At 40.9% G+C, this 12,686-nt stretch overlaps 1 protein-coding gene and 1 long non-coding RNA gene across 6 annotated transcripts in view; one reads left to right on the top strand and one right to left on the bottom strand.

Moving 5' to 3' along the window:
* The window catches only part of IGF1 (insulin like growth factor 1), a 65,021-nt gene extending 57,080 nt beyond the window's left edge, over window positions 1–7,941 (top strand). For 3 of the 5 annotated variants that reach the window (XM_079993165.1, XM_079993161.1, XM_079993164.1), the window contains exon 5: window positions 9–124. In XM_079993165.1, the coding sequence (XP_079849291.1) occupies window positions 9–69 (61 nt within the window). In that variant the 3' untranslated portion in view covers window positions 70–124. Of the gene's footprint in view, window positions 1–8; window positions 125–7,622 lie in introns of those variants that run through there. The other 2 variants (XM_079993167.1, XM_079993162.1) reach the window with 1 other exon arrangement.
* LOC307225347 overlaps window positions 1–12,686 on the bottom strand; it is an 85,566-nt gene that overhangs the window by 66,617 nt on the left and 6,263 nt on the right. The window lies entirely within an intron of this gene.

The following is a 12,686-nucleotide window of genomic DNA, read 5'->3' as shown; positions in this document are numbered from 1 at the left end:
GTTTGCAGGGTATTCCGTGCCCAGAGTATTTCCAAAATGATACTGTCCAGCAAGAACCTCACCATGTGATTCTGCTGATTATGTAACTTGAGTCCCAGGTGGTACTATCCTTCAATTCCCCCCCCCTCCAAAAAAAAGATTGCAATGCCTACCTTGGTGCTCCGTAAGACTTTATTTAAACTGTGACATGAATAGGAACTCTAACTGGAGCCAAGGTGAGAAGCAAGCAACCCACAAATCATTTGACTCAGTAATGTTTTAGGAAGGACTACAGTGAGGAAACAAGCCAATAAATAAAATAGAATCATGTAATTTTAGACTGTCCTAAAAACACTTGCATGCAATAAGTATGGTAACTGCGTGCAAATAAGCCTCGCTTACTTTCTATGCACCCCTTCCTGGGAGAAGGTCTCATTCAACTCAATGGGGCTGGGATTGCATTGTAATCCTGACCTGCCCATATCAACAAAGGCATTCAGTTCAATGGGACCTAGAGAGGTTTACTTTCTGCATAGGATCATGCTGCATAAACTCAGATTTAATGCAAAACAGGCTCAGATGTTGCAACAGTTTGTGTTGGCCCTCTGAAAGGATATCAATTTTATTCGTACCTAGCAGTAATTTTTACATAACTTTGGATGGTGGCTGGAACCTATGAATGTATATATATATGAAGTCTTCTGCTGTATTCAAGGCTACTCCATTTTTACAAGCAAGAGATATACAAATGAAGGATTTGGGGAGGGCAGGGGGAACCTGTAGCAATTTTGCTTTACCTTTTACTGATTTGGCCAGCTATGCCAAAGTGGTGCTATTGTTTTGTTTAAGAAAGTACTTGACTTTTAAAAAGAAAAGTATAAAAGAAAGTATATGCATATTTTTAAAAAAATTAATTGACAGATATATAGATTTTGCTTTTTAAAATAGAAACATGCCTAGCCATAATTTTTCAACTTTTTGTCATTTTAAAAAAGGGGGGATTTGGGACAGTACTTACATTTAAAAAAAAATGAGAGAAAAATAAAATTGCCAAAATTAATACTAATATTAGGTGTCACATTATCAGAACAGAAGTGTAGGGCTTACTAAGTACTGCTGTAGCTTAATTTCCATTTGTTTTGGTGGGATATACAGGGATACTGCTCTAACCCTATTGGGATGAATGAATGTTGTAGTACAACAGTGCTTAATGGATTAAATCCGTAAGCCGCACTCAGAAGTTCCAGTGTGCCTGTGAGTGTTCCAGGGCGCCCTATGAGCTCCCATTCTGTTTAATGGAGGGGACAATACTGTGCTTGTGGCAGGATGCCTGCATGGAACTTTCGGTCATGGCACAGTCCTCCACCCATTAAAAGCATCATGTGTTCTTGCACAGGGGTAACATTGGGATTGTTTGTGTGCAGTGGTTACATTGCCTTGGTGGAAATCACCTTTCACTTGTCAGGGCATTTGATTTTCTTCAGATCCCCTTACCCACTTAAGTCCACCACCTCCTCCAAAGTCCCTCTGGAGCAGAATACAATATGGCACTTTCCACTAAGGCAAAGTCACCATATGGATATAATCCATTCTAATTACACCAAATTACAAAAACCTTTCATCCTGGCCTTGGTTAGGACCAGAAGTCCAAATTATCATTCAAAGGGTGATAATCCCTGGAGTGTTTTCACACAACAAGAAAGACACACTTGAGCCTTACTCACGCCTTCTGCATGCATGCATGAAGTCCTAAAACACAGAGTGCCATTTTAAAAAAAATACTTTTTCTATCCATGGTTCCTGAACTACCAAGTAATAATAATAATAATAATAATAATTTTATTTATACCCTCGTCCATGTGGCTGGGTTTCCCCAGCCACTCTGGGCGGCTTACACTATATAAAAAATTGTAAAACATCAGACATTAAAAACTTCCCTAAACAGGGCTACCTTCAGATGTCTTCTAAAAGTCAGTTGCTTATTTCCTTGATCGGAGGGCGTTCCACAGGGTGGGCGCCACTACTGAGAAGGCCCCTTGCCTGGTTCCCTGTAACCTCACTTCTCGCAGTGAGGGAACCGCCAGAAGTCCCTCAACACCAGACCTCAGTGTCCAGGCTGAACGATGGAGGTGGAGATGCTCCTTCAGGTATACTGGGCTGAGGCTGTTTAGGGCTTTAAAGGTCAGCACCAAAACTTTGAATTGTGCTCGGAAATGTACTGAGAGCCAATGTGGGTATTTCAGGACCATATGTCTCTGCAGCCACTCTCAGTCACCAGTATAGCTGCCGCATTCTGGGTTAATTTTAGTTTCCAAGTCACCTTCAGAGGTAGCCCAAACATAGAATGCATTGCAGTAGTCCAAGCAGGAGATAACCAGAGCATGTACCACTCTGGCAAGACAGTTCACAGGCAGGTAGTATCTCAACCTCTGTACCAGATGGAGCTGGGAGACAGCTGCTTGGACACAAAATTGACCTGCACCTCCATGGATAGCTGTGAGTCCAAAATGACTCCCAGGTTGCACACCTGGTCCTTCAGGTGCACAGCTACCCCATTCAGGGTCCCCCACACCTGACCCCCCAAAACAGTACTTCTTTCTTGCCAGTGATCCATGCATAGAAGCCTAGTTACATGTATGGATCTCCTTAGCTGGGTTGAGACAAAAGTGTACAGTGGTACCTCAGGTTAAGTACTTAATTCGTTCCAGAGGTCCGTACTTAACCTGAAACTGTTCTTAACCTGAAGCACCACTTCAGCTAATGGGGCCTCCTGCTGCTGCCACGCTGCCGGAGCACGATTTCTGTTCTCATCCTGAAGCAAAGTTCTTAACCTGAAGCACTATTTCTGGGTTAGCGGAGTCTGTAACCTGAAGCGTATGTAACCTGAAGCGTATGTAACCCGAGGTACCACTGTATTGAGTTTATTTTATCTATAACAGATAACTCAAGGGTAGACCCACAAACATAAAACGTATATTTATAGAGAAATCGGTTTAGGTACAAATCACAGCTATTTTAAAAAAAAGATGCCTTGAAGTGAAAAGAAAAAAACATCCATTTCTAATGGGGGTGGGGAGAAGAAGTGACATATTCTGTAGCTTTTGAGAAAGAGTTGAAAATATATGGCTAGCATTCTGTGAAACTGAAATTATGTGCATGCATTGAGTCTGTATGTGTGATTTTTTTTTTAAAAAAGAAAAACTTTATATAGTTTTCACAAACATCAAAATGTGCAAAAATGACACCTTTATGGTTCTTTTTAAATGAAAGTTAAATCTCATTGGAGATTCTTTGCGTTTAGATAGGGGGGAAATTGTTCTGATGAAAGTATACTCAGTCTATTTAATGTGTTTCAAAACTACTTTTAGTCTGGAAATGAATTGTAGTAATTTATTAAAGACACAATATATACCACTGATTCCTCTTTTAAAAATATCATTGCAGTTCAAACAAGTATGCCGTATATTTTATAGTTTATTCAAAGAGACTTTCCATTGTTCTGGTTTCAAATGGCCTCTCTAGTTTAAATGCCTGTGCATTTGATGATTATTTTTAAAAGGGGGATTAGGATTTTTTGCTCTATTTAACAAGTCACAAATCTTCATTGGTGACTTTCCTCACAAGCCATTAACTATATAGAAGCACCATTTGGTAAATCGTGTAAATCAAATTCCTGTCTTGAAGGAGAAACAAATTCTAAGTGCAAACCTATATTCATTTTAATCCTGCAATAGACATTTTTGCTTATCACAATATTACAGTATTCTGCAAGGACTATCATTGCTCAAACACAGTATCTTGTGTACAATTTTTTTTCTGTTTGACTTTTACATGAAGGAGGTTATAAGAATATCTGAAACTTGACTACATATAATACAATATAGAGATACCACTCTAAGAAAGACAAAACTAGACAATATTTTCATTTCCCTTGAAAGATTGAGGCTAGGTACAGATAGCGGTTCCAGCTGACTTCAAGTTAATTGTGACAAGTTAGTCTCATAAACTAGCTGAAGACCTGTTGCTTTAATTTAATTTAGTCACAACTGCTGGATCAGGGCCAATAGTTTTTCACATGCTTGAAGGCAGAATAATTCAATGAACACTGTCCATAGGGCACACCTTTACTTTCTCTGTCCCACGTTGCCACTGGAGACACTTGGGCTAAACCTAGCCCAGAGATGCTGAGCTGACCAACCATCCCTCATCAAAGTAGCTCTCCAAGAAAGCGAGTTGCTGGCCAGGTCACTACAGTCTCCAGTCATCCAAATGCTTAAAGCACAATTAGATTTTGCGACCTTCCCAAGTGGCTTCTGTTTTGCAAACTCATTTCTGCAAATTCTAAACAAGGCTATTGGAGTCTCTCCTTAATTCCCTCCAAGACAATATTTGAAGGGGTGTGTGAAACTTGAAATTTAAAACATTCAAATCATACTCTTGGTCCAACTAGCCCAGTATTGTTTTGTCTGACAGGCAGAAGCTCTGCGGGGTCTCAAAGAGGGAGAGATTTTCTCCTCCCTACCTTATCTTTTTCGGGACGCAGGTGGCGCTGTGGGTTAAAGCCTCAGCGCCTAGGGCTTGCCGATCGAAAGGTCGGCGGTTCGAATCCCTGCGGCGGGGTGCGCTCCCGCTGCTCGGTCCCAGTGCCTGCCAACCTAGCAGTTCGAAAGCACCTCCGGGTGCAAGTAGATAAATAGGGACCGCTTACCAGCGGGAAGGTAAACGGCGTTTCCGTGTGCGGCTCTGGCTCTGGCTCTGGCTCTGGCTCTGGCTCTGGCCAGAGCAGCGATGTCACGCTGGCCACGTGACCCGGAAGTGTCTCTGGACAGCGCTGGCCCCTGGCCTCTTAAGTGAGATGGGCGCACAACCCCAGAGTCTGTCAAGACTGGCCCGTACGGGCAGGGGTACCTTTACCTTTTTTACCTTATCTTTTTACCTGGAGATGCTAGGGATTGAACTTGGCACCTTCTGAACCACTGACCTATGCCGTCTCTCTTGCCATTTATTACACGGCACATACATAACTACAATATGGACAGGAGAAATTAACATATGTGCCCTTGGACATTGATAGCTCTATCATGCTACCTTAGAGATATACTAGCATCTGTACCTAGCTCCATACTGATTGCATGAAGGGTGCATGTTTTGAATTTTTTTTTCCACTTTTCAATAACCTGCAACATAACCACAACTTTCTGCTTCTCACTTGCATTATTTATTTTCAGAAATCTTACGCTGTAGCTGTTTTCATTGGAATGTATCAGCACAGCCTTATATTTGCAAACCACACATAACCAACACTTCAAAAACATGTGTTTCATTCACTAGCACTTCTTGGATAACTTTGCTGTGCTACTACCACAGCCATCTATTGAATGGTCACTGTGAATCACGATACCTAGCCATGCACGTTCCTTCTCTGCTCAGTGGTACCATTTTTGAAAACTCTCTCTCTAGGTTTACTTTGTCTCACGCACACCAGCTGTGCACTCCTGCTCTCCAGCAGTGGAATACATGTCTCTTTCAATATGTTTTTGCTAGGCAACCCCACTCCAATTACACAGAAAACGAGGTCATAATGGAGAATGGGACTACTGTTAATCCTGTGTTTACTTCAACAACAACAAACCTGGACTATTTGGAAAGGGCCCTTGGCTGGAGGGACATCCTGTTTCAGACAATAAGGAAAATTTACCTTGTGCTGCTTGTTAGTTGCAGCCCCGTTAGACCACAGTTACACCTCTACCTCTACCTCCTGTTCATACATCTGGTTACCCATGCAATTGACTTTGGGAAATTGTGCAAGTGGCCACCATGATTTGCATACAGCAACCTTTTTCAAAATGTCTCCCTGTCAATTCGGTGTGAAGTCATAATTAGATCCCGTTGAAATCAATGTGGAATATTCGTCATGATTAACTTTTAAAACAGGACCATAGCATGACTAACTTTGCCTGGATCCAACCCACTGTTTATTCTTGTGGTCTCTCTTTTCTGGCATAGTATTGCTCACTACTCTATAGCGTTGCCATGATTTCCCAATTTAGATCCTAATACCAGATAATAACATGGGCCCAGATGTTTCACAGGTCTACTTCTAACTTGCTTATTTGCTGCTACAACTGCACATAATATTGGGGTTAACACCCTACCTCTATGTTTAAATTTCACAGATACCAATGGAGTAGATCTACCAAATAGATCTACTGATAATTGGCCACCAATAAACATAAGTCCAAGGATGCAGACTATCTGATGCTTAATCAAAAACATTATAAAGGGGGGGGGGACATTAAAGAAAGACTGACTGAATTGATGTGTGAAATGTTGGTTGATGGACTTCTTGTTGAAAATCATTAAATTTTTTTCTTTTTCTTTTTCTTTTCTTTTTTTTCTTTTTTTGGGGGGCTGCTTCTGAATAATGTCTTGCTTTGCTAAGAAAGCCTGTTCATTTTATAATGGATACTAAATGGGGTGATTTTGCTGCTAAGTAACCTTAAAAGTAAGGCTGTAGGTTATGTACAACTTGCATGAGGAAATTGGCAACATACGCTTGGCATGAGGAGTCATCCTACTTTCATTATGGGAAGGAAACAATGACCCTTGAAAGTGTTGACTTTCAATATAAAGTAGCATTTTCCCACATTAAAAGAAGCAGACTTAGGTTTTCTAAAGGGTATATGACCAGGGTACATGACAAAGAGCCACAGCCAATCCTGGACTCTTAAGAAGTATAACTATATGGTACCCATGTTTTTCATTCATTCATTCATTTTTAATTTATTATTTCCTTTATCTCCCTCTCTTTTTAAATTACATAATCCCTCAAACTAAGCTACAACAGCATTAAACCAGAAAACTTTAGTGTTGGTTGAATTGCCCTGCCTCACTTACATCAATAGGGATTGTTATTGGTACTCAATAGCACTGATGAATTATTTCATTGCTTAATGTGGCAATACACATAGCACGATGACTGTAGATAGAGATGGATGCCCCAGTTTTGAGTACATTCATACATATTTCATTGAAGGTACTGGACTCACACAACCTGGAGCCTCACATGTGCAGAAGTGGCCCCTATTCTCCTTCATGGCTGCAAATGTTCTGTGCACATCAGTGGGAATCCATACTACATATGCAGACCATTTCCTCAATTTATGGAAAGGAATGGAGCTGCTGATGGCCAAGATGTAACCTAACACAGGTGTTTAGTTGGATGCTCCCAACATCAGCAGTGGCAAAGAAAGCCTTAGTTGAGCTTGCAGAACTTCATGTGCCCAAAATGGCAATGGTGGTCCTATTTCATTGGCCTGTGGGCCGCAGCCTATGTCCAAATCCTGCCTAATGAGACCTTTCTTTTGTTACTTGCAAAGGAGAAAATGCAGTACTCCATTGCCCTTAATTTATGAACAGCATTTTGCTATTGCAGAATGAAATTTACGGGGATAGAGCACTTTGAACATGTCTTTGCTAGCCAAGGTTGTGTGCTGGGGAGGGGGGAGGCTCCATGCATGTACATGGTTTTGCACGCCTTAATTGTTGTTGCTACTTTCTTGTAATCGATCCATTAGCTTAAATGCCTGTTGTAAGCAGTCTACCAAAACTGTTTTGTAATTTAGGTTTATTTCCACTTGCAGCCCAATCCCCAAAGCGCTCCGCCGGCACAAGCCCCATTGAGGACTGGAGCCTTAAGCAAGGAACTTGCCTGCATCAAACTTACACAAGGGCAAGCTTCCTTACACTATACAGTAAATGAGAACAACTTTTACTGTGAGGTATGACAGAGTGACTCTGATGCATTTCTAACCAATTCCAATGATGGAAATCAATTGTGACCCAAGGAGAGTAACGAAGCAACTGAAGCAACCAGCTGGTGTGTTACAGCATGTTTTTTTCTGAATAGGTTTTGCGAGCCAAAAACAAGATTCCTTAGTGGGAAAGGACATATGCTGCTTTAAAAAACAATAGTTCTGGGAGACTTTGAAGTACCACATGCTTATTATAAGTACCGTACATCCCTAGAGGCACAGCTAACAACAAAACTAAATGCAAATTTCCAGTATGCCTCCAGCCGATATTTTTCTGTACGTGTCCAGCATAATCTAATCTATAAGACAACAGGATCAAGGACTGACTAATATCTGGATAAGTGACCCTCTGCAAAGCTAGAATGTCATAATTAGCCATCTAGCTTATATGTGTTTTTAGTTACTTAGCTGCCCAAGTGCTAAATGTTGAGATTAATATTCATTTGTTTTCCACAATGCCATTCTTCCAAACAAAAATATGAGCTGGCCCACTTACCTTAAATTAAGAGTATGGTCAACATCAGAACATGAACTGGCCCACTTACATCTTAAGAAAAGGTATGTGCAACCTCAGGGTTTAGATTATACAAGCATGGTTGTATGTGGGCACTTGAATTCCTATAAATTCACTACTGAAGGCTATTGATGGCAAGCATATAAGCAAAAACCATGATGAGGGACATTGTTTGCTCACCGTGTCAGCTCCTCCCACACACCAAAAAAAGTCCATAATCCTTGAAACACTTTGGCGGCATATGTCGTACTGAGATAGATGGGCAATGCACCAGCACAAGGCTTTGTAGATTGGGCTGTAAATATTTGGATTTGTGCAGTTTTTATTTTCCCTGTGCTCATTCAAAATGCAAACTGTCATGACCTAATGACAAGTAAATAATATTTCATACTGTGTATGTAACATCAGTGTGTTGCAGAACCCCCCACCCCACCCAAACAACTACTTCAACAGTAGAACTCACCCCATTATTCTCCCCATTTAGCACTGGTAAGCTTTCCACAGATACACAGGAATGCCAAGTAATGAAGGTTTTAGTGCTTGCGAAAAGAAAAAAACTGATCTTACTATTTCACATTTACCTCGGAACCATTTAGCCATGTCCCCCACTCTGTGCAAACTTTCTAACCCGGTAAACATTGATCCATAAACCAATAGTGTATTCATGCTTCTTAAAAGGCTCTTTATATGCATTTCTCATGATAGGTCCAAAAGATCTCAAGAGCTAGTTGTCTGGTTTTCATTGTTTGTTTTTCTAAGTATCCACTGATTCAGTAAAAAAAAAAAAAAGGGCTTGGTCACACTGTATAATAAAATAAAGACTATGGCAACCTTAGGTTGGTAGAATGTACTGAACTGTTTGCTCCCTCTTGAGATCCAGTCCAAAATGTGAAACATTACTGTAAGAGGGTATCTTTCTAATGTATTTGTATGTATAGTTGACACCTCTGTGAGGTCTAATAAAGAATAATGGTTAATAAACATAACTGTGCTAAGCATCTTTCTTGCTCCAGGATATCTCTGCCTTCTTTGGCTATAAAGCAATTGCTTTAGACTCAGGCTCTGCACATGTGAGAAAAAACACAGAGAGAGTGTTGGCTGGTGATCTTAAATTAAGATAATCAGTACTCCCTCTCCCTCTCTTATCACCACCCACACTCTTTCTTTCTCCTCCCCCCCCCTTTAGAAAGAGAGAGAAAGAGTGTGGGACGAATGGATGATAGATGAATGGAGGCTGGAGGCGGTGTGAGTGAGAATGAATGGAGCGCATCCTTGTATGCCTGTGTAAATAAATCAGTGCTGTGTAAGAAAGGGTATGGAGTGTCTCCAGCCCTGCTAACTGATGGTATGCAGAATCTGACATATTACTCCCAAGGGAATGCAACCTTCAGAGGCAAAAAAACAAAAACAAAAGATTATTCACCCCTCCTTTAAAGCGAAACAAAAACATGACCAATGTTAACAAAAAATACATATGTTAGGGGAACATGTGCATAAAAATGAATATATTAGTGAAAATAACATGCAGTATATTAAGAGAAACTGCTTGCAAAAAGGTGTGCATTAGTCAAAACTGCATCCCAAATGTGTTTATTAGGAAAAAAATTCACTAACAATACAGTACAGTGTTTTTCTTTTCTTTTCTTTTCTTTTCTTTTCTTTTCTTTTCTTTTCTTTTCTTTTCTTTTCTTTAAAACTGCAAACTGCTGCAGAAATGTGGAATTTAAGATTGGGAAAATGAGAAACTGAGTGAACTGATATTGACAGATCTTTCCATTCTTATTGGAGTGGCCACACTCAGTGCCAGAATGTGGCCACTGGAGGACTGACCAAAGTTGAAAGGGGCCCTCAGACCAAAAACGGTTACCCGCCATTGGTCTTCTTCTTTGGCAACCACTTGTAGCTGAGTAAGATTGTGTTCCATGAGCACAGTCTTAATGGTGTGTCCACAGATGACTTTGAAGGCCAATTCTAGATCCACATGTCCTTCCACAGTGGGGACATAGGTTTCCGGGCAGGAGTTGATCATGGTGAGGGTTTACCAAACATGTCTTCCTTTTAATCCATTTCTCCCTTTCGTCCTGCGTTTGAGTGTCTTCAAAGTCCATGACACCTTTGGTAAAGGCTGTTCTCCAACTGGAGCAATTGCAGGCCAATGTTTCTCAATTGTTGGTGTTTATACTACATTTTTAAAGATTTGCCTTGAAAGAGTCTTTAAACCTCTTTTGTTGACCACCAGCATTACACTTTCCATTTTTAAGTTCAGAATAGAGTAGTTGCTTTGGAAGACAATAATCAGGCATCCACACAACATGACCAGTCCAACGAAGTTGATGTTGAAGAACCATTGCTTCAACACTGGTGATCTTTGCTTCTTCCAGTACACTGACATTAGTTCGCCTGTCTTCCCAAGTGATATGTAAAAATTTTCAGAGACACCGTTGATGGAATCTTTCAAGGAGTTGGAGATGGCGTTTATAAGTGGTCCATGTTTCACAAGTGTGAAGTAAGGTTGGTAGTACAATAGCTTTGGAAACAAGCATTTTTGTTTCCCTGTGAATGTCCCAGTCCTTAAACACTCTACACTTCCATCAGGAGAAAGCTGCACTCACAGAGCTCAGGCGATGCTGGATTTCAGCATCAGTGTCAACCCTTGTGGAAAGATAACTGCCCAGATAGGAAAAATGACTGACATTTTCCAACGTTACAGCGTTACACCATTAAGTTGGATTTGTGGCACTGCAAAGGGGTTGTTTTGTGCTTGTTGATACTGCACTTTGGTTTTTTGGATGTTGAGAGATAGGCCAAGCTTTTCGTAAGCTTCTGCAAAGATATTTAGGATGGTTTGGAGGTCATCCTCTAAGTGAGCACACACTACGTTGTCATCAGCATATTGAAACTCTATGACGTAAGTTATGGTAACCTTACTCTTTGCTTTCAGTTAAAGAGCTTTCCATCTGTTCAATATATGATTTCTACCCCAGTGGGGAGTTTACATTGACAATGTGTAGGATCATGGCAATGAAAATATTAGAGTTGGAGCGATAATACATCCCTGTTTAACACCTGATCCCACTGTGAATGGTTCGCTTTGACAGCCATTGTTTCTGCCACATTATCATGGAGGAGCAGAAGAATGTTCACAAATTTATCCAGGCAGCCGATTTTCAGAAGGAAAGTCCACAGAGCATTACGATTTATAGTGTCGAAGGCCTTAGTCAGGTCAATAAACGCCATATACAGGGATTGGTTTTACTCTCTGCATTTTTCTTGAAGCTGTCGAGCGGTGAAAATCATGTCCACTGTTCCCCCTAGAAGGTTGAAAACCAATTTGGGATTCAGGAACGGTGGCCTTGGATATAGTTGGGAGACGGTTTCCTAAAATCCATGCAAGAATTTTGCCAACTGCAGCTAATAAAGAGATAGTTTCCACAATACGTTCTATCAACTTTTTAAAAAAAGAGATTGCATTCTCTTCAGTACCAACAATTTGAGACTAGGTGCCAGCTTCTAGCTTAAAACAACTGAAAAATTCATCTCCATGAAATTTCTTTGTCTGTCAAAATACTTACATCTCTTCCCTCTCTGCACTGCAGTCATGATCCTATCTCTCTCTCTCTCTCTCTCTCTCTCTCTCCCCCCCCCCCATACACACATGCATGGCTACTTACATTATTAATGCAATAATACATTTAACATCACATCAGCTTTGGCCCAGGGAGCTGCAGTTTTGTAAACACATTTCTTCATATTCTAAAGCTAGGTTATCTGTATCCCACTTCATCATTTTTATCTCAGCCAATTATTTGAGGGAGGAAGCATGGATAAATACTTAGAGCTGTTCTACCTAAATCCTAAAACCAGGAGGTTACATTCTACAGTGCCTTGGCATTACTGCAGGGATGGAAAACCTCAGTTCCAGGGCCTAGAAGTGGCCCTTCAAACCTCTCCATGGGGCCCTCAGACTCTCCCTGGACCATGGCACTGAAGCACTTTGTGCCTGGAATATGTCTTGATTGCCTGGATGAAGAAGTGTGTACACAGATAGGGTGTGTGTGTGTGTGTGTGTGTGTGTGTGTGTGTGTGTGAATCTTTTAAGTTTTGTGTGACTGGAATGTAGATTAGTGTAATAAAGATAATAATCACTTTCGTTCCTTTTCCCAGCCTAGCATGTGGCCCCAGAAGGTTGTTCATAAGGAAACATGGCTCTCTGATTTAGTGAAAAGTGTTTTCCACTCACAGAACAGTGATTTTCATTCCTCCTCCCCTACCCACAGAAGCCCTTCACATCCTACACTGTTTTTGAGAGTCCCCTATCCTCACGACCAGCTTTTGGCTCAACGGAAACAGGTTGCCACACCTTGCACAAGGAGGTACAC

This window comes from Podarcis cretensis, assembly GCF_951804945.1.
Source record: "Podarcis cretensis genome assembly, chromosome: 10".
NCBI lineage: Eukaryota > Metazoa > Chordata > Lepidosauria > Squamata > Lacertidae > Podarcis > Podarcis cretensis.
The sequence above is the reverse complement of the archived record's forward strand: the minus strand, read 5'-3'. Positions and strand labels throughout refer to the sequence as shown.